The sequence below is a fragment of the Dermochelys coriacea genome, chromosome 1 (assembly GCF_009764565.3).
Source record: "Dermochelys coriacea isolate rDerCor1 chromosome 1, rDerCor1.pri.v4, whole genome shotgun sequence".
Classification (NCBI taxonomy): Eukaryota; Metazoa; Chordata; order Testudines; family Dermochelyidae; genus Dermochelys; species Dermochelys coriacea.
Genome location: NC_050068.2, coordinates 212,470,682 through 212,491,908, shown reverse-complemented (window position 1 = coordinate 212,491,908; position 21,227 = coordinate 212,470,682). Strand labels below are relative to the sequence as shown.

Sequence of the window (21,227 nt, the reverse complement as noted above, 5' to 3'; positions counted from 1 at the left end):
TATTGGAATTGTGGGGTACAAATGTACTGTGCCATGGACACATCACTCTGGTGCTCTTGGCCCGGCTCAGCTGGTCTTGCCCCACTAACTTTCCTGAGACCAATGTGACAGCACTTCCAGAGTCCACCAAAGCTGTGGTCTGGATGCCATTTATCTTTACTGGCCTGGTGTACTCATGTGAGGCCATCACGACCTCCACTAGCCTGATTAGGCCACATTGGTCTCTGGCATCCCCCAAGTTGCATTGCATGGGCTCCTCCCTGTTGGGGCACTGGGCTGCTATATGCCCCAGCTCCCCACACTCATAACAGCGATATCTCATCCCAGAGGTTGCCCTCTGTCTTGGGCCCACTGACATGCTCCCCCAGCCCTCTCCCCCAAGATCCACAGGTCCCTTTGGGGCCTCAGGCCACTCCTTGGTGCCTGTTCTTCCCGCTATGGCTTTCCTGGAGTTCTCAATGATCCGGGGTCTGGGGGTCAGGACTGGTTTCCTGGAACGCCGTGTTTCACCTCCCGGGGTTTTGACCAGTTCACAAGTTTCCCATTGTCTCCCTACAATGGTGACCAGTTCACCATAGGTGGAGGGGTCATTCTGGCCTACCCCAGCTCAGAGGCCCGAGGGTAGTCCCCTCATATAGTGGTCCAGCACCAGGAGCTCCATCATTTTCTCCGAGCTCAGAGCCTCTGGGCGTAACCACTTCTGGGCTAGGTGGATTAGGTCAAACAGTTGTGACCGTGGTGTCTTGTCCTTGCAGTAATACCATTCATGGAACCTCTGGGCTCGCAAGGCCGTCGTTACCACTGCCCTGGCCAGAATCTCCCCCTTCAGTCAGGTGTAATCTGCTGCCTTCTCTGAAGTCATATCATAGTAGGCCTTCTGGCCTCCCCGCACAAAAATGGGGTGAATATGCCTGACCACTGGTCTCAGGGCCAGGCCTCCCACAGGGCTGTCCTCTCAAAGCCCAGGAGGTATGCCTCCATATCATCCTCTCAGGTCATTTTCTGCAGACAGTAGGTGGCCCATATGGTCCGTGTTCCATCATACCCGTGGCTCAGCTCCGTAAGGGCCTTCACTTGGTTCACTAGTTCCTGCAGCATGGCCCGATCTTGGGTGGCTTGGGTCATCAGCAGGTGATTGGCCTCTTGCTGCAGCCTCATGGCCTCCTGTTGGGCAGCTGCCTGGACCCGGGTAGCCTTCTGCTGGGCAGCAGTGGCTTGCATCAGTGTTTTGACCACGTCCTCCACCTTGGGGCAAGGTGGTCATGACCCACCCCGGATTATGTTCACGGAACAGAAATCCCACCCCTGACACCACATGGGGCAAGATGGCCGATGTTTATATGGTGGGTCCTGTGCTTTTCTTGGGGAGGGGCTAAGATGCCACCCCTTGCCCCTGCTCTTGGGTGCCGAGGGCCCTGCTACTAGCCCGAGAAGGTGGTAGAAGAGGGAAGCAGGGGAGGGGTCTGGGTTTGAGTCCCACTCTGAGTCCCAGCCCCTCTCAACCCCTGCGGGTTTTTACTCTCATCCCTCTTAGGTGGGGTTACCCTCAGTTTTTAGGTGTTGGGGGGAAGGGAGTCCCCCTGTCCCACTGGGGCAGGGTCTCCTTACTTCAATTCTCAGGTATTCCAAATTTCTCAACACACCTCAAAGTTCCAGTCCTCTCTTCTTCCTCCTCCGACTGCCTGAAGCAGCGGGTTTTATTAGGTTCCTGACAGGGTTTAATTGACCACAGGTGTGCCAATTAACCCGTAGCAACCCTCCCTAGTCTACAGGGAGCAATGCCTTAATTAGGCTAGGGTTTATATATTTCCCCTCGACCACTCTACCACTGCTCCCTGGCCCCCCTGTATCACAATATGTATAGTTGGGATTATGTTTTCCAAGGTACATTACTTTGCCCTCATCAACACTGGTTTTCATCTGCCATTTTCATAGCCCAGTCATCCAGTTTTGTGAGTTCCCTTTGTGTCTCTTCTCAGTCCACTTTGGAATTAACTATCTTGAGTAGTTTTGCATCATCTGCAAATTTTGCCAGCTCGCTATTTACCCTTTTTTCCAGATCATTTATGAATGTGTTGCATAGTACTGATCCCAGTACAGACCTCTGGGGGACACCACTATTAACCTCTCTCCATTCTGAGAACTGACCATTTATTCCTACTCTTTGTTTCCTATCTTTTAATCAGTTACTGATCCTGGTGGCTTATTACTGTTTAGTTTATTAATTTGTTCCAAAACCTCCTCTAATGACACCTCAATCTGGGACAGTTCCTCACATTTGTCGCCTAATAAGAATGGCTCAAGTTTGGGAATCTCCCTCACATCCGCAACCATGAAGACCGATGCAAAGAATTCATTTAGTTTCTCTGGAAAGGCCTTATCGTCTTTGAGTGCTCCTTTAACAACTCAATCATCTAGTGGCCCCACTGATTGTTTAGCAGGCTTCCTGCTTCTTATATACTTAAAAAAATGTTGCTATTATTTTTTGAGTCTTTGGCCAGCTGTTCTTCAAAAAAAAAAATTGGCCTTCCCAATTATATTTTTACACTTCATTTGTCAGAGGTTATGCTCCTTTCTATTTTCCTCAATAGAATTTAATTTCTGGTTTTTAAAGGATGCCTTTTTGCCTCTTACTGCTTCTTTTACTTTGTTATTTAGCCACCGTTGCACTTTTTTGGTTCTCTTACTATGTTTTTTAATTTGTAGTGTACATTTAAGTTGAGCCTCTATCACGGTGTCTTTAAAAAGTTTCCATGGAGCTTGCACTTTTGGCATTGTACCTTTTAATTTCTGTTTAACTAATTTCCTCATTTTTGTGTAGTTCCCCTTTCTGAAATTAAATGCTATCATGATGGGCTGCTGTGGTGTTTTCCCTGCCATAGGGATGTTAAATGTAATTATTTTATGGTCACTATTACCAAGCGTTCCAGCTATATTTATTTCTTGGACCAGATCCTGTGCTCCACTTAGGACTAAATCAAGGATTGCCTCTCCTCTTGTGGGTTCCAGTACTAGCTGCTTGGTGTTATTGCCATATCTGATGTCTGCCCTGCCTGAGGGGTCCTGCAGCACTCACCAAACTCTGCCCCAGCATATACTGCTCTGGGTTCAGTGTCACACCTCGGATGGAATGCATCCGATGAAGTGAGCTGTAGCTCACAAAAGCTTATGCTCAAATAAATTTGTTGATCTCTAAGATGCCACAATTACACCTCAGATGGATTCTCTGAGGGCTGGGCCAGTCTCTCTTTGATTGTTCCAAAATCTTAGACAGGATTCTGCAGGGACTGTTCCCAAGACTTCATATAAATGTCATGTGAAGGAAATGGGGTTCTTACATGTCACTGCTACTGTGTTCTAAATTACTGGAAGTTCATTTAATCAAAGCACTAGGACTCAGGGGTCTGACTAGAGAAAAATAAGGAATGGAGATATTCTACTCAAACTCTGGCTTCAGTCTCCAGTTCTACCCCAGTCCCAGATCAGCTCTAAAATGATGGGCGTGAGATAGTCACTGGTGCTTGCTTAGTCATAAAGTCTCAAATTAAACACTGTTCACTGAGGCAATTTACACCTCTTGGAGCTCTTGTTTCACTGATGTTAATGGAAGCACCAAGCAGCTCTTCACCAAGGAAGATATGACCATTTATTTAGCTAATTAAGTATGGATTTAGGTGCCTAACTTGAGGTACCCAAATATGAAAATTTGTCCTTTTATCTTATTGGGTCTTTTTTTTTAAACAAAAGCTTAAGTTATGGAGCATTTGATGCTGCCCAATAAAAGCATTAGCACATTGTACCCCTGAATCCTCGATCAACCCATTCCCTGCTGATAGCATTAATAAATGTAAACAGCTTTATTGTGCATGTTCACACTGCAGGACACAGCACATCCCCTTTTACCCTGTGGCTCTTTACTTTGGATAACACTGTGATGTCCCAAGGGAGGGTCCCTGGGATGGAATACACCCCAGTATTCACACTGTACATACTACTTAACCTTTGTACAAAGTATGCCTTGTAAGGTATCATTTGAAAACTCATAATTTGCTCTTCAGTATTGTCTTGGTAAAATATGTGGGGCAACAGTGTATGTGAAGTTATAAGATTTACCTGTATAATGTGACTGACACATGTTCCAAACCCCACTTCCGTGCCCTGGCAGAAGTCATGTCTGCCCTAAACAAAGGAAGGATTGTGTGCTTGCCTTAATTTTCAGTTATGCATTAAACAGAGGCTTCAAGCAGGAAGGGAAGACAAAAGAGTTTAAACAGGTTTAAAAACCAACAGGGAATAACCTTCCACAAAGACACTTTTGCTCCTGGGTCTCAGCTGGAAATGTTTTTCAAGAGGGGGACTGAAACTATAAAAAGGAGGGACAAACACCCCAAGGGACTGCTCTCTCTCTCCCCCGACCATTGAATTCTCTGCACCTGAGAAGACAAAAGAAAACTGTCCCTGGAATTTGGAAGAAGGGCCCTGACCTGAAGAGTTTGGTCAGTAACCTGGCTGGAAACATGTGATGAGAATTTTTGCTTGAATCTAGCATAGTTTGTGGAGTTAGGCACTATTAAACATTTTTCTTGTAACCATTTCTGACTTTTATGCCTCATTACTTATACACACTTAAAATCGGTTTGTAGTCAAACTTGTTTTACTGTTTTATCTAATCCAGGGTGTTTAAATTGAAGTGTCTGGGTACTTGATTTAAAGTAATAAACTGGCATATTATTCCCTTAAAGAAATAATGAACTTAATATATTTGTACTGCCCAGGAGAGGACTGGGCAATACAGGACATACTTTTCTAGGGGAAGATCTGGCAATGGAGGTGTCCTGTGGTCACCCTGCAGTATAACCAAGGCTGGTAAGAACCCAGGTGTGGCTGACCGGCAGCAGCACAAACATAACTGGAAGTGACTTACATGCTGGAGGCTGTTTGTGAGAAGTCCAGGTTGGAGGCTACAGCCTCAAGGTATTATAAAGGGCACCCTAGGTTAGAGGTCAGGGGTGACACAACTGTTCGTTAGTCTGGACTGTGCCCTGGTATGTCACAGTCCCCCAAATACAGAGCTCAATCCCACAAGATATGGAGCAGATCCCTCAACTGCCACTGCCAGATCAGACAGGGAGTGAAACACACCACTGAAGGGAAAATTGGGGAAGGGGCAGGGAGAAGAGAAAGCTTTATCATCTCTAGGAGCTCTGAGAGAGACATTTGCAGTAATGAGCACCAGAGGGCTAGGATCTCCCTCTCTCTCTGCCCCTCTTTATGAAGAAATGTGTTCCCTCTCAGATCCTGGCCTCCTCTCTCCAGGACTTTACCTTTTAGGAAAAAGGACCATTCTGTTTTCCATTTCCCCGACCCATCCCAATACCCAACCTAGCAGCATGACCATGGGCTCTTTATTCACACAGAGACAGGCTAACTGGCTGGCTGCAATGGATGGCTCTTTCAGCCAATGGTGTGTTCCACAGGCAGGCTGGTGGCAGTACAGATCCTTTCCAGGCTGTGCTACTAGCGGTGAGGGGAAAGGCTACGCAGTAGATGGTCCAGCCCTTATTTTAACTCACCCATTTAGATTTGTGTCCTGACAAGATCTTAGCCCTAACAAGAAGACAGTGTTTGTTATATCTGAAAACCAGATCCGTATTAATGGGGGGCACAAAGCCAACCCCTGTTACAGGGCAATAACATACATAAGTGGCGACAACTGCACAAATTCTGTCAGTAAAGATCTGAAACAAACACGTGGCCCGTATGTAGCATGATGTATCCAAGTGCCTGAAAGCACTTTGCAAGCATTAATGAATTAAGCTTCATAACAATTTGCTGAGGTAGGTTATTATTACAGATGGGGAAACTGAGGCAGGGGGATTAATGAACAAAATGGCGTACTGGAACCATGTCTTCCAGTTGCTGGTTCTGTTCTCAGGCCGCTAGACCATGCCCTATCCCTTTACAAATGTTGGGAGTGTAGGAAACAGTTCTCAGCACTGGAAGCACATTGGAGAATATGTACCCCTAATGAAGGATAAAAGGAGAATCAGAGCATTGCTGGGACTGATGTAATAGAGGAAGAAAAGTAAATAGAAGTGTCTCCATTTATTGGATGCAGTCTTGTTGTAGTCTTATTGGTCCCAGCTATTAGAGAGACAAAGTGGTTGAGGTAATATTTTTTATTGGACCAACTGCAGTTGGCATAGCTTGAAAGCTTGTCTCTCTCATCAACAAAAGTTGGTCCAATAAAATATATTACCTCACCCACCTTGTCCGCCCATTTATTGAGGACACATGAAATAGAGTGAGGAATGTGAGAGAGATAATGTAGTTTCCTGCCATTCCTTCTGGCTCCCATTGAGGGGAAAGAGAGTGAAGCCACCCTTGCTAGCAAATTGGAATCCTCTGAAGCATCATGGAAACATGCAAAGGATTCTGAGATGTGCGTTCACAGGAGAAATAGGTGGATGTGGGAGAAAAGAGACCAAGTATCTCAGCTGCCGGACCCATGTTTACGGTATGTTAAAGTCATCAGTCTGAATTCTTACCTGAGCACAATAGGCCGACATCATTAGCGTGGGAGCATGTCTCATTAGAATGGGACATCCTGGGACAGTTTGAAAGGACAGTCTCATTCCCTACACACTGGAATGCTTCCTTCCAGATCAGATCATGTCCTTCTCCAAAGTGAGCTGCTCCCAAGGTGGCTACAGCCTGTCCACACTCTAATTCATTACAGATAATTGTAGCGGCTTTGAAATCTAAGTGTGAATCACAGACTGTCTCCCATGTTTCTCCATGTTTTACTTCAACACGTCCTGAGCAGGCAGTGTCCCCTCCAACCAGCCGGAGCTCAATGTGACCTAGAAAGTCAATAAATCCATGAGTAAGCAGGGGCTGCACTGACATCCCATAGCCCTCCACACACTTTCATAAAGACAAAACGAAGGGCACCTTCTTCTCCCAGTGACAGATATTTTTAAATAGGCAGGAATCCTTTACCCACTCTGACAATTTCTGTGCTCCAGTGATGAGAGTTTGAACCATAGAATCATAGGGTTAGAAGGGACTTCCAGGGTCATCTAGTCTAACCCCCTGCCAAGGAGCAGGAATTGTTGTGTCTAAACCATCCAAGACAGATGATTATCCATCCTCCTTTTGAAAACCTCCAGTGAAGGAGCTTTCACAGCCTCCCTAGACAGTCTGTTCCATTGTCCTATTGTACTTACAGTTAGGAAATTTTTCCTGAGATTTAATCTCAATCTGCTATGCTGTAGTTTGAATCCATTACCTCTTGTCCTGTCCTCCGTAGCAAAAGAAAGCAACTTTTCTCAATTTTTTAATGGAACTGTTTCAAGTATTTGTAGACCACTATCATGTTGTCGCCCCCCCATATCGCCTCTTTTCCAAACTAAACATACCCAGTTCCTTCAGCCTTTGCTCATATGGCTTGTATTCCATCCCTTTGATCCTCTTTGTTGCTCACCTCTGGATCCTTTCCAGTTTCTCCACATCCTTTCTGTACATCGGTGACCAAAATTGGTCACAGTACTTCAGGTAAGGCCTAACCAGTGCTAAGTAGAGCAGTACTATCACCTCCCATGACTTGCATGTTATGCCTCTGTTAATGGAACCTAAAATTGCATTTTCTTCTTTCCAACAGCATTGCATTGCTGACTAATGTTGAGGTTGTGATTCACCACAACTCCCAGATTCTTCTTAGCAGTGCTGCTGCCAAGCCAGTTATCCCCCATTCTGTATTTGTTTTTTCTTCAATAAGTGTAACACCTTACATTTGTCTTTGTTGAGTTTCATTTTGTTGTATATAGGCCAGTTCTCCAATTTATCAATATCCCACTGAATTTTAGCTCCGTCCTCCAAAGTGTTGGCAACCCCCAGCCCTAGCTTTGAGTCATCTGTAAGCTTGATCAGTGTGCTCTCTATTCCTACATCCAGGTTATTAATAAAGATCAGCTGCACACATACAAAATGGGAAATTACTACCTAGGAAGGAGTACTGTGGAAAGGGATTGGGGGGGGGTCATAGTGGACTATAAGCTAAATGAGTCAGTGTAACACCATTGCAAAAACAAAACAAACAAAAAAAACCACGAACATCATTCTGGGATGTATTAACAGTTGGTGCAGTTGTTTTGATTGCCTCCCCCTTGCCAAGTTCAGGTTCATGGCTCCTCTCCTGCTGCCTCAGTGAACTCTGGGGAAAGCTCCACAGCACTCAACTCCCATTGGCTCCTGTTCCAGATCCAGCAGCCACTGTCATGACCTGCTGCTGCAACCCTGGTGAGATACTGGGCTTCTTTACACAGGCACCTACCAGCACAGACCTTCTAATGGGACCATCTGACCTCCATCTGCCCCAGCTGCCCCATATTGGCAGCCTAGAGGATGTTGCAGCCAGCTCACTCCCAGTTTGCCCAGAGGAGCTCAGGGAGAGACTGGTCAGCTCCACATGGACCCCAGTGCAGGGCATGGTCCAGTTCTGACTCATCAAGAGTGTCACACACATGGGTTCAGTCCCTTCTCTTTCATGGTGAGTTTCCTATGGGGGCAGATTTGCCGAGTTCTTACCTGAGCAGATCACTCCGGCATCAGCAGAATGAGAGCAGGTGATTATACCCCATCCTGGATGTTTGCAGTCCCAGAGAGCAGACTCGTCACCATCACAATCAACTACAATCAGCCAAGTTGGTCCAGATCCTTGTCCAAAATGAGCCCAAACATGGGCGCTGACAGCAGATCCACATCCCATCTGCTTACAAACCACCTCAGCATCTTCCATGTCCCAGCGATCATCACACACCGTCCCCCACTGATTGTTGTGTTTAACCTCCACTCTCCCAGCACAGGGGCTGCTTCCATCCACCAGCCTCAGTTCATCAGCACCTTCAAAGAGAGACAAAGAGCAGGGTTACAGACAGCACAGAGCCCCCTTGTTGTTGGTAATAATCCCTCTGGCCTGGACAGTATCAAACATGGAGTTTACCCCCTGCTGCCCGAGTCAGACCTCATCCCTTTCTGCCTGCTGCCCCTGAAATCATCCCTGGCCCACCCCAGAGCCTGCACCCCCAGCCCAGATTCCATACCCCCTCCCACATCCCAACCCCCTGCCTCAACCTGCAGCCCCCTCCCATACTTTGAATTCCTTGACCCCCCCACCTAGCCCCCTCTTGCACCCCAAATCTCTCATCCCTGATCCCACCGGAGAACCTGCACCCCCAGCCCAGTGAAAGTGAGTGAGGATAATGTAGTGAGCAGGGGGCAGGTGTGAAGTTTCTCTGGTGTTACTTGGACTGGTGATCTGTTAGGTCACTCCAATCCTCGACTCTGGGAGCCAGCCTTACTCTGCACCGTTGTGAGAACCTCTGCTTCTGGGCTGTTCAGGCACAGCCTCTGGCATGTAAACTGTTCCCAGCTATGTGAGTGAGCACTTTTGGCCAGTCATTGTTTGGATTCTGCAACCGAATGACTCTAGCCAATATCTCCGGTCCCAGACACAACCCTACGAACCTCTGTCTTGCAGTGTCCAGTTGTGCCTGCTAGACACTGCAAGCTTATATGAGTTTGTCAATTTAACAAAGAAATTGATATGTACCAGGCTTGTTATCCCAAGGGGAGCCTCTGACACACTTCAAACCAGACACATTGCTTCAGGTAGAACAAACAAAAAAAAATTAACCACAAAAGATAGATTTTAAGTGATTATAAGTCAAAGTACAACAAGTAGGATTTGATCAAATGAAATAAAAGCAAAAACACATTCTAAGATGATCTCAACACGTTCAGAGCCCTTACAAACTTAGATGTTTCTCATCACAGGCTGCTGGTTGGCCTTCAGCCAGGCTCTCCCCTTTGATCAGCACTTCAGGTGGTTGGTGGTGATGTCTGTAGATGGAGGTGGAAGAGAGAGGAAGAGTATGGCAAATGTCTCTCCCTTTTATCATGTTCTTTCTTCCCTCTTGGCGTTGTCCCCCTCCCCCCACCTTCAGGTTCAAGTGAGCATTACCTCATCATAGCTCCAAACTGACCAAGGGAAGGGGGCTAACTCACTTGGGAATCCAACATATCCTTTCTTGCTGCCTAGATCAATGTCCTTTGTTCCTCACTGAATTTGTCCCATACTTGCCCTGATGAGGTGTGAACTGCCCCTCTGTTCCTGGAGAGTTTTGCCTGGGATTGTTTTAAGCCATGAGGACACATTTTCAGCCTTGTAACTTTATACATAAAACTACAAGCTATAACATTACTATTATAACAATGCTCAGTGCATCATGAGCCTTCTGAAGACACCTGACATGACAAACTTTGCATTGGATACCACACAATCATACTATAAGGATGAACAAAGGGATGCAGGGTGTTCCCCTGAGATACAGAGGGTCACTGTGGGGCCTTGGGGAAGGGCAGGGCTAAGACGTTCGGTTTTGTGTGATTAGAAAGTTGGCAACCCTAGCCGCATTGCGACCTTCCCTCCTCTTCCTTCCCCTCCCCAGACCCCAAGCCACCTGGGAAAATCCTCAAAACATGACAGCATCTCCCCCCAAAGAAGAGCCTGAGGTTTTGATATGCCCCATGCAGGTACCAGCAAGGCTGAGGAGGCAGTATCTGCTACTCAGCTTCTTGGGTTCATCAGTAATCTCTCTGGAGTCCAGAGAGATTACTGATGTACCCAGGAAGCAGAATAGCACATACCGCCTCCTCAGATGCCCTGGAATCTCCGCATGGGCCACAACAAAAAAAAAAAAAAAAAAAAAAAAACTTCTCCCAAAACCCACACCCAGGTGTCCAGCACCAGCAGCAAGCCTCCCCTGGCCTATTATATCTGCCGCCCATGCAGTCAGCTCAATTTGCATGTCCTCCCCTCTTGACTACATGTGTTAGATACTATCCTCACTGTGCTTGAGGCCTAAAAAAAAAAAAAAAAAAAAAAAAGTGCCAGAATGCTAGAACTAACAGGGGGTTGATGTAGGATTTTTGGAAAAGGTCTCTTCTAAAAAATTCAAATATTTTTAGCTTTACAGTTATGACAAGTACTAGGACATTGATCTAGCTCCTAAACTAAATGCCAGAAAGTCATTCTGGAGCATTCCAGCACTATTCAAGAGCTGCACCCTCATGCTGGATGTATCCAGTTTCTGTATTAGCTAAATCACAGAAATAGCATGGATTTACCTCATGTTAAATCCTTCTGATCAATTTTACCTTATCTTAACATATAAATTACTGACAGACCCCAGGTCCTCAGTCACAGGGGCTCTTCCACCATCTGCATTTCATCTGCTTGTTATAAAGTGTAAATGCAGATTCTTCTTCCAGTAGAGGCAGCTGTGCATGCCACTCAGGTGCATGTGTGCATGTGTGTGCGCACGCACGCGCGCCCAGCACTCCAGAGCAAGAAAAATTTGTTTAGCAATACCTGTCAAGGGGCAGCACTTGCATCTTGTGCCCATTGCCCCTCCCCTGACTACATGAGGTGATGGACAGATTTCCAATTAGTCACAGTAGGCTTGTGCCTAGGAGGACCAGCATTCTAGGGGCACTTAAAACTTAAAAGTGGGTTAAAAGTTTCATTTTTTTACAGAAAACATGGAGGTCAGCTGTAGGCGGAGGATGGGGCTGCTGAAGATGCTGTGCCTAGGGGTGCATAAGGTGTAAATCAGGCCCTGGAGGTGACACTGCCACCTCAACCAACCCTCAGTTCCTCTTTACAGCCGAGGCTGGAGTTGGAGCTGTGTGTGATCTTAACCTCACAACCTCTCAGCCAGTTTAGTTTTCTTTTGTTGCATATAGTTATTAGTATCCTTACTGTTAGATTAGCATTAGTTGTATTTGTTTAGTTTTCCTCAGTGATGCCTTCAATGGGGTTTAAACACAGTCCTTCATGTGGGGTAGTGATACCAGTAGTAATCCCCACTGTGATGGGGTATACCAGACCCTCTGAGGCCCCCTGGAGGCCTCCTGGCCCTGCCACACCCCACCCCAAAAAAGGAAAGTGACGAGGGTCCTCCAAGCTGCCTAGAATAGCTGCTTCCCACACAGCCAATCAGGGCCAGCAGCCTAGTATAAGAGCTACAGGGCCAGAAAGAGTTCAGTTCCTTGCAGGTGCTGCAGAAATGTGGATGGTATGTGGCTGGCTGACGAAGCTGGAGAACCTCAGACAGGGCAGGGCTTCCAGAAACTGGGGAGAGCAAGAAGGAGCCCTGAGCCAGTTGATGAGACTCCATTAGGACAAGAACCGGAGGTAAGAGTGAAGACGGCGCATAGTTGTGGGGAAGTGGCCCAGGGAATTAGAGAAGCTGTTTGGCACAGTTAAAGGGACACAGCAAATGGCTGCTATCAGCAGGGTCCCTGGGCTGGGACCCAGAGTAGGGAGTGAGACTGGGTTCTGAACCCATCCTCCATTAGCCACAGGGAGGAAGTGGCCTGGACACTGAGGCACCCCAGAGCTGGAACTGAACTATAGTGGCACAGCTGGAGAGCTGTAGCCAGAAAGCCCAAGTGGACAAAGACATTGTCATGAGGGTGGTAGCCTTGGGGCCACTGCTCTATCCCAGAGCAGAGACAAACTCAAAGAGAGTGCAGGCACACGCACTCAGCCAAGGGGGCACTCATGAGAAGTGAGTGTGCCCCATTACACACTGGTACCAGAAGTGGGGATTTATGACCGACCCCTGAAACAAGGGGCGAATGGAAAAGTTGGTAAGGCTGCTGGCCCAGCAGCAGCACAGCTCTACTGAAACCAAGAGGGTGCTAGCTGAAGCATAACATGAGGTGCAGCGGGCGGCTCAATAAAAGCAGGCTGTATTACTGGAGATGCTTCAGCTCCAGCAGCACTGGCAGCAGCAGGAGCAGCAATTCCCAGAGGCATTGTTGCAGCGACTAACTAGCTCAGCCTCCTCAAAATCAGTTGACCTGTGGGCCGGGTATACCACTGGCCAAGCTGAGGCCACATGTTGATCTGGAGGCCTATTTAGTCACCTTTGAGAGGGTAGCCACAACCACAGCTTGGGATAAAGAGACCTAGGCCACTTACCTGGCTCTGTTCCTGTCTGGGGAAGCTCAGGTGGCTTACCAGGCCCTGGATGATCATAGAATCATAGAAGTTCAGGGTTGGAAGAGACCTCAGGAGGTCATCTAGTCCAACCCCCTGCTCAAAGCAGGACCAACACCAACTAAATCATTCCAGCCAGGGCTTTGTCAAGCTGGGCCTTAAAAACCTCTAAAGAAGGAGATTCCACCACCTCCGTAAGTAACCCATTCCAGTGCTTCATCACCCTCGTAGTGACATAGTTTTTCCTAATATCCAACCTAGACCTCCCCAACTGCAACTTGAGACCATTGCTTCTTGTTCTGTCATTTGCCACCACTGAGAACAGCCGAGCTCCATCCTCTTTGGAACCCCCCTTCAGGTAGTTGAAGGCTGCTATCAAATCCCCCCCTTACTCCTCTCTCCTGTAGACTAAATAAGCCCAGTTCTCTCAGCCTCTCTTCATAAATCATGTGTCTCAGCCCCCTAATCATTTTCATTGCCCTCCGCTGGACACTCTCCAATTTTTCCACATCCTTTCTGTAGTGGGGGGCCCAAAACTAGATGCCATACTCCAGATGTGGTCTCACCAGTGCCTAATAGAGGGGAATAATCATGTCCCTTGATCTCCTGACAATGCTCCTATTAATGCAGCCCAATATGCTGTTAGCCCTCTTGGCAACAAGGGCACACTGCTGACTCATATCCAGCATCTTGTCCACTGTAATCCCCAGGTCCTTTTCTGCAGAACTGCCGCTTTGCCAGTCGGTCCCCAGCCTGTAGCAGTGCAGGGATTCTTCCTTCCTAAGTGCAGGACTCTACATTTGTCCTCACTGAACCTCAGACTTCTTTTGGCCCAATCCTCCAATTTGTCTAGTCACCACTGGCATAAGGCCTATGTGGGCCAAGTTAACATGGGGGGATGCACTATGCTCTGGATGGTGGACTCAGGGTGCTCCCAAACCCTGGTTCAAAAGTCCCTGCTTGACTTTAGCACCATCTAATATGACTGACCCCTGAAGGTGACATGTCATGACATGGGGATGTCCACTCCTATCCCATGGTTTGGATACAGTTGAATTTGGGCAATCATGAAGCAAAAAATTAGGTTGGCATAACAAAATGCCTTCCTTGGAAGGCTACAATTCTGAAAGACTGACAACATTTCCCCCCTTTGCTCCGATCTGGACTTCCTGCTCCATGTGAACCAATACCCTAAAAACTGGATGAGATATTTCCAATACTGAAATCTGACCTTTTGGAGAGGTCTACACAAACCCAGAGGATTAGGAAATCCTGAAGAAGGGAGTGCCTAGTTACAGGCTTATCTGGCTGGGGAAGATAGAACCAGGGGAACTGTCTCACCAGATGGATGGCACCCAGCGTGAAGGGAGAGAAGCGCCTTTTGATCAGGAGATCCTCTCCCAACATAGGCTAAGTCTATTTAACCCAGACCTATGACTTTATACATGGGCAAAAGGAAGATGACACTTTAAGAGAATCATACACCTGGTTAGTGGTGGCTGACAGGACAGTTATCCAGGAGGCCCAAGCTGCCCAATTTCCCCATTTTGAACTAAAGAATGATATGCTCTATCAAGTTGACCTTGACTTGAAAACAAGGGAGGCCTACTACCAACTCCTAGTGACCTCAGGAGGGAGGTCTTGTGGCTGGCTCATTCAATACCGTCAGTTGGCCATCTTGGTTGGGGAAAACACATTAGCCCACTTATTGGCTCAGTTCTTCTGGCCAGAGATCTATAAGGATGCCACTAATCTCTGTGTGTCCTGTTGAGACTGTCAGCAGGTTCCACCAAAGGGTTCAAGGCAGGTGTGATGGGTTCAGTCACATAAACCCCCTTGGGACTGTCACCTGATGTGCTGAGACTACCTCTGAGCCTGTTTTCTCTGCCAATTTGGGCTCCAGAACCCTGACTTGTCAAGCCAGACACGCCAGTCTGCTCCAACACAGAATCAGCGTCTGAACCACATGCCCCAAAGCTGCAGACTTAACTGAAAACAGCTTAAGTGGTGCTCCTGTCTCCAGCACCCAGCTCCCAATGGGATCGAAACCCCATTGAATCTGTATAAGGCTTATACAGGGTAAACTCATATATTGTCTGCCCTCTACAACACAGAGAGAGAGATGCACAGCTGTTTGCTCCCCCAGGTATTACTTACTCTGAGTTAATTAATAAACAAAAGTGATTTTATTAAATATAAAAAGTAGGATTTAAGTGGTTCCAAGTAACAATGGACAGAACAAAGTAAGTTACTGTCAGGCAAGAGTTAAAATTTAGCTAACAGCTAAAACAGAAACCACAGATTAACCAGGAATGCTTTAGTAGCCCAAAGACACTGACAACTGTAAACAATTTATAAACCTATATGGTTATTGCCCACCCAGTAACTCAGCTCTTAGAACAGAACAAACCCTCCCTTCACAGCCCACTGGATATCTGTAAGCACTCATCCCTACCCCCTAACCCCACCTCTTTCCTCTGCAAAGTAGCCACAGATACTTAATGTAATCAAAGTGACCTCTATACATATGTACTGTTCCTATTTTATCTTTGTTCAGAGTTTTTTCCTGACTTGTAGCAATGTCTCTGTATGCACAAATAAATGCAAATAAATTAATAAAAGAATGAATATAACTGGCCACAGTGGCACCATATTTTTGAAGCTGTTTATCAGTACCGTGAATAACCCCCTTCAGTATTGTTTGTGCCTGCCTAATTCTTGAGGGGATAAAAACTTTTTTGCCTAACAATTTTGGTGCAGCAAGCAGGTTGTGATCGGGACTCCTCAGAGCGTTTCTCACAACCAGGGATAGAGGCGAGTACCCTTTTACTTACCTTCTCTAGTGCACACCTAGGTTTGGGACTCCGAGACACCATTTTACACACTTTTTTTTTTTTAAAATACGAACCACATATAGGGTGCACAGAAAAGAGGACTGAACGGGGCTCTGTTTGTGGCCAAGTTTTTGGGGTGCAGGGATTTCTGGAGGTGAAGGCTGCATCGCCAGGTACTGAGCACCAGAATCTGTGGGGCAGTAGACTGAGTACAAGGGTGTGCTCAGACAGTCTCCCCTGAAGCACTTCTTAAGTGGGTTTCAGGAAGCTGGGATACAATGTCATATGACAGGTTTCAGAGTAGCAGCGTGTTAGTCTGTATCCGTAAAAAGAAAAGGAGTACTTGTGGCACCTTAGAGACTAACAAATTTATTAGAGCATAAGCTTTCGTGAGCTACAGCTCACTTCATCGGATGCATACAGTGGAAAATATAGTGGGGAGATTTTACAGACACAGAGAACATGAAACAATGGGTGTTACCATACAGACTGTAACAAGAGTGACCAGGAAAGGGGAGCTATTACCAGCAGGAGAGGGGGGAGCGCAGGTGGAACCTTTTGTAGTGATAATCAAGATGGGCCATTTCCAGCACTTTACAAGAACAGCAGGAGGGGAAACAAACAAGGGGAAATAGTTTTACTTTGTGTAATGACACATCCACTCCCAGTCTTTATTCAAGGCTAGGTTAATTGTATCCAGTTTGCAAATTAATTCCAATTCAGCAATCTCTCTTGTTGGAGTCTGTTTTTGAAGTTTTTTTGTTGAAGAATTGCCATTTTTAGGTCTGTAATCGAATGACCAAACAGATTGAAGTGTTCTCCGACTGGTTTTTGAATGTTATAATTCTTGACGTCTGATTTGTGTCCATTTATTCTTTTACGTAGAGACTGTCCAGTTTGGCCAATGTACATGGCAGAGGGGCATTGCTGGCACATGATGGCATATATCACATTGGTAGATTTGCAGGTGAACGAGCCTCTGATAGTGTGGCTGATGTGATTAGGCCCTATGATGTCCCCTGAATAGATATGTGGACACAGCTGGCAACGGGCTTTGTTGCAAGGATAGGTTCCTGGGTTAGCGTTTTTGTTATGTGGTGTGTGGTTGCTGGTGAATATTTGCTTCAGGTTGGGGGGCTGTCTGTAAGCCAGGACTGGCCTGTCTCCTAAGATCTGTGAGAGTGATAGGTCATCCTTCAGGATAGGTTGTAGATCCCTGATGATGCATTGGAGAGGTTTTAGTTGGGGGCTGAAGGTGATGGCTAGTGGCGTTCTGGTACTTTCTTTGTTGGGCCTGTCCTGTAGAAGGTAACTTCTGGGTACTCTTCTGGCTCTGTCAATCTGTTTCTTCACTTCAGCAGGTGGGTATTGTAGTTTTAAGAACGACAGATCTTGTAAGTGTTTGTCTCTGTCTGAGGGGTTGGAGGAAATACGGTTGTATCGTAGAGCTTGGTTGTAGACAATGGATCACATGGTGTGGTCTGGATGAAAGCTGGAGGCATATAGGTAAGTATAGTGGTCAGTAGGTTTCTGGTATAGGATGGTGTCAACAATTCCCTCTCAGGCAGGAGGACTCGTTGGCATGCCCCAGGGTGCACCAATGATACCCTCTACAGGAAGGAGACTCATTGACTGGCCCCGGGAAACATCAATGATGCCCTCTACGGGAGGGATACTCATTGATTTTATAAAAGGGGAAACATGAGATGGTTCAAAAGACAATGGCAAAAAATGGATGGAATGAGTGTATGAGTACGATAGATAGCATGTCATAATCGTCTGGTCAGAGAAAAAAAATTAAAGAAGAGGACTGTAATAATGTATTGCAAATATAAAAGGAAATTACAAAAGTTAGAAATACTCCAAAAGGCTCTTACCATCAGAGCTAAATCAAAAGGCAAATTGCAACTGCAAGATGAGTGAGCTTGAAGCAGAAAACAAAGCTCTAAAAGCAAAACTAAAAGAAAACAACTCCTCTGCATGGCATATTGTTGCTAGCAAACAACAAAAGGGTAATTTCACCGACTTTGGTTTAGGCAGCAATATTAATAAAAAACAAAATGAAATTAATTGCAAAAACCTAAAATAAGTTCAAAGTTGGAACCTGGCACACACAGGGGAAGATTGAGATAATTGGCCCCCCTCTTCTTCCTCCTCCCGTCCTTTAACCCAGAAGTAAGTGCCAGTGCTCACTTGGCCCCTCTCCAAGTGACCACTCGGTGATCAGGGACAGGAGAAAACAGTGGCCCATAATACTCACAAGTACACTCCTCTCAGCACAAAGGAAATAAGGGCTTACTGAAAGATCTCCCTGATATAAAGCCTGAAGACCGAAATTTGATATTCTGAAAAGAATAAGCCAAATGGTTATCACCTATACGTTATATCCCAGGGATCTTTATATTGTAGCAAAAGCTAAATGCCCCAAACTATCATGGGCCAAGATCCCTACAGAAGGGCACCGAAACGGCATTTGGGCCTCTGTAAAATTTGAATCTGAAAATGATATGACCCGTCCCTCCACTGAGTTTAAGGAAGCCATCCAAGAAGCCTTGGGGAATGGAGCCAGTAACTGGGGATAAGGCAAGGGCCTGCCTGCTTCTCAGTATTGTGAGAGAAAATGGGAGATGTATTCCAGCAATGCAGGTATTGTGGACTCAAAGAAAACTGATCAGGAGTTTCTAAAAATGATAAAGGAAGGTTTTAACTCCCACCTGTAAACAGCCCTTAATTTGGGAGTGAACCCAGGCTCTAATCCATCTATATGTGGGCCTCCAAATGCAAAGCCAAACAAGCTAAAAAAAAAATAAAATAAAAAGCAAGACTACTCGTGTTTCTGTGGTAACAGCAAACAGTAATGTAGCCTGCTATAATTGTGGGTGTCTCAGGCATACCCAAAAAAACTGCAGGCGCAAGGCCCAAAAGCCTAGTCAGGGACAGAATCATGGCCAGTTGAATCCCCCTGCAGCACCTTACTGCCCTTTCAATCTGCTCCTGGTCCCATCCCCACTCCCTCACACACTTCAGTGTTTTGTATGTGGGGAAATCATGCCCAAGCTAGATGCCCAAGCCGAGTAGCCCTGGGCAACTGGCCCCAACCGGTATCTCAACTGGCTGCCAACCCTTACTCACACCTAAGCAAAAAGGAAATGGCCAGGCTTTTACATGCCATGACCTGCTAAAATCCAGCGCACCCCCTGCACCCTTGCTCGTCTGTATTGCTAATGCAGATATAGATCCCTTTAGGCCAAACTTACAAGCATGAATAAGGGGCTGGCCATGCACAATCCTCGTGTACACAAAAGCATCTGCTTCCATTACTGACCCCGCTCTCCCAACTACTAACAGTATACGGGGCCAGCTCTAGGCACAGCAAAACAAGCAGGTGCTTGGGGTGGCACATTTCTAGGTCCTGGCCATGCCACACCTAGAAATGTGCCCCCACTGCCCCAGCTCGCCTCCTCCTGCTCCCCTGAGTGCGCCGCCTCCGCTCCATTTCTCCCCCCTCTCTCCATCCCAGGCTTGCCGCGTGCGAAACAGCCTTTGGTACATGTTACACAAGATACCTGTTTCAAAGCTGGCCAGTATGTGCAACTCCCTACAAGAGGCAGCAGTGAATGGGTTAAACAAAACAAAACAAAAAAAACCCAAACAAACAGACACTTAGCTTACCCCCAGACCGAACCACCTAGAACCTATTGTAATTGCTGCTCGCCTCCAAAAACATCCAGGCTCCAAGGTCTCAGTCCGACTACCACAGCCCAGGAGCAGTCTTCGGCTCCCTCCCTGCATCTCACCGGATCTGGACTATAACTGGGTATTTAGCTTCAGGGGATGTGGGCATTATATGTGTGTGTATGTATATATCACACATACATACACACACACAGGACCCCCAATTTCAGGATGCAAAAATCACAAGATGTTGGGAAAAAGCCAAAAAAAAAAAGAGCATGTTAGATGACAGGATTTTTTTTTGGAAGATCCAATTCCATACTAAATACGCTTAATTTAAAATTCTAAAAAGTCATACAATTCTTGGATCAAAGGCCAAGCCACCCATGCCCTTAAGCATACTAACACCAGGTTATCTTATGCTCTAACTGCAATTAACGTAGCCTGAAAGGATTTTTACAAAATCATTAAAAAACCTCAGATGCTATAGTCAACCTGGCCAAGTCACAAGCTAAAGGTTGTGCTTTTATATGCTGGCTCATAATCTGTTTAACATTTCAAAATAACCCCATGTTAAATGTATGCCCGGGTTTTCCCCCCCGTCTCATACTCTCTTTCCTCTCCCACTCTCGCCCACATTGCAGGCATTTCTATGCATGTAATAGTAGCCTCTTTACTTCCTCCAGACTCACCCTTCTCCTTTAATTTCCTTGTTGTGTACCCTTCTGTTAACCCTACCCATGTGTTTCCTCCTTCTTTCCTTTTTAAAGTCTATTAAATATATAACTAACAATATGGTGTACGAAGTAAGGCTGTCCGGATACCTGGCACCATTCCCTGGTAGCTACACTAATGACAACCTCAAACTGTTGTACAAAAATGGACTGTTACATCATGTGTTCCTGTTCTACCCTTCATCCTTAAAACTCATCCTCTTCTGTTGTTGTAGATGTCCTTTCTCTTGCAAATGGTAACGTTGCTGTACAAGTATCCGCTACACAGTGGTATTTCATCACCTTCATGCATCTTATTTCATGTACAGACCATTACACTGCCAAGCAAACCTTCAATGTGCCTGCAAATTACTAACTCATTTACCCCAGGTGATGTGCACCTCCCTGGCCATATGTTCACTGAAATAACAATGACTCCCCAGTAATATAACAATCTATACCTGGACAACACACTGGTTCAACTAGCCAAAAAGGTATTACTCAAAATAGTCCTGGCTGCTGCTTCTGCGACTACCAACATTCATGACAGCACCACTAAAGGTCACATCCAAGTTCAAACTATCACCTGACTGAAAAATCCTGTTCATAATGAATCCTACAGCCCCATCTCCTAGTAAACCATTGTCCAAACAGCTGCTACTGCTTCTATATTTATATTACTAACCTCTCATGTTACGTGTGAGTACTTTAAACACATGCTTAAAATTCTTACTATGTTTCCTATCTTTACCCCCTTCCTCCAATTCCCCTCCCTTGGGCAACCCTAAAACAAATCATGTATATCAAAGCATTTAAAGTATTGACTTTATCTCACCTAAAAATTCAATATGTCAACAGGAGGGCATTGTCAGGCAAGAGTTAAAATTTAGCTAACACCTAAGACAGAAACCTCAGATCAAGCAGGAATGCTTCAGT

The 21,227-nt window shown here is 46.1% G+C and overlaps 1 protein-coding gene and 1 long non-coding RNA gene across 3 annotated transcripts in view; one reads left to right on the top strand and one right to left on the bottom strand.

Annotated features, from left to right (window-relative positions):
* Window positions 1–21,227, bottom strand: part of LOC119853746 (scavenger receptor cysteine-rich type 1 protein M130-like) — a 69,932-nt gene that overhangs the window by 33,523 nt on the left and 15,182 nt on the right. For both annotated transcript variants that reach the window (XM_043513399.1, XM_043513397.1), the window contains exons 3-4: window positions 8,590–8,904; window positions 6,549–6,863 (exon numbers count right to left, since the gene is read on the bottom strand). In XM_043513399.1, coding sequence (XP_043369334.1) covers window positions 6,549–6,863; window positions 8,590–8,904 — 630 coding nt within the window. The remainder of the gene's footprint in view (window positions 1–6,548; window positions 6,864–8,589; window positions 8,905–21,227) is intronic.
* Window positions 7,402–8,950, top strand: LOC122459904. Its single transcript, XR_006280875.1, has 3 exons — window positions 7,402–7,548; window positions 7,585–7,586; window positions 8,940–8,950. It is a non-coding gene; the product is annotated as an uncharacterized LOC122459904 (long non-coding RNA).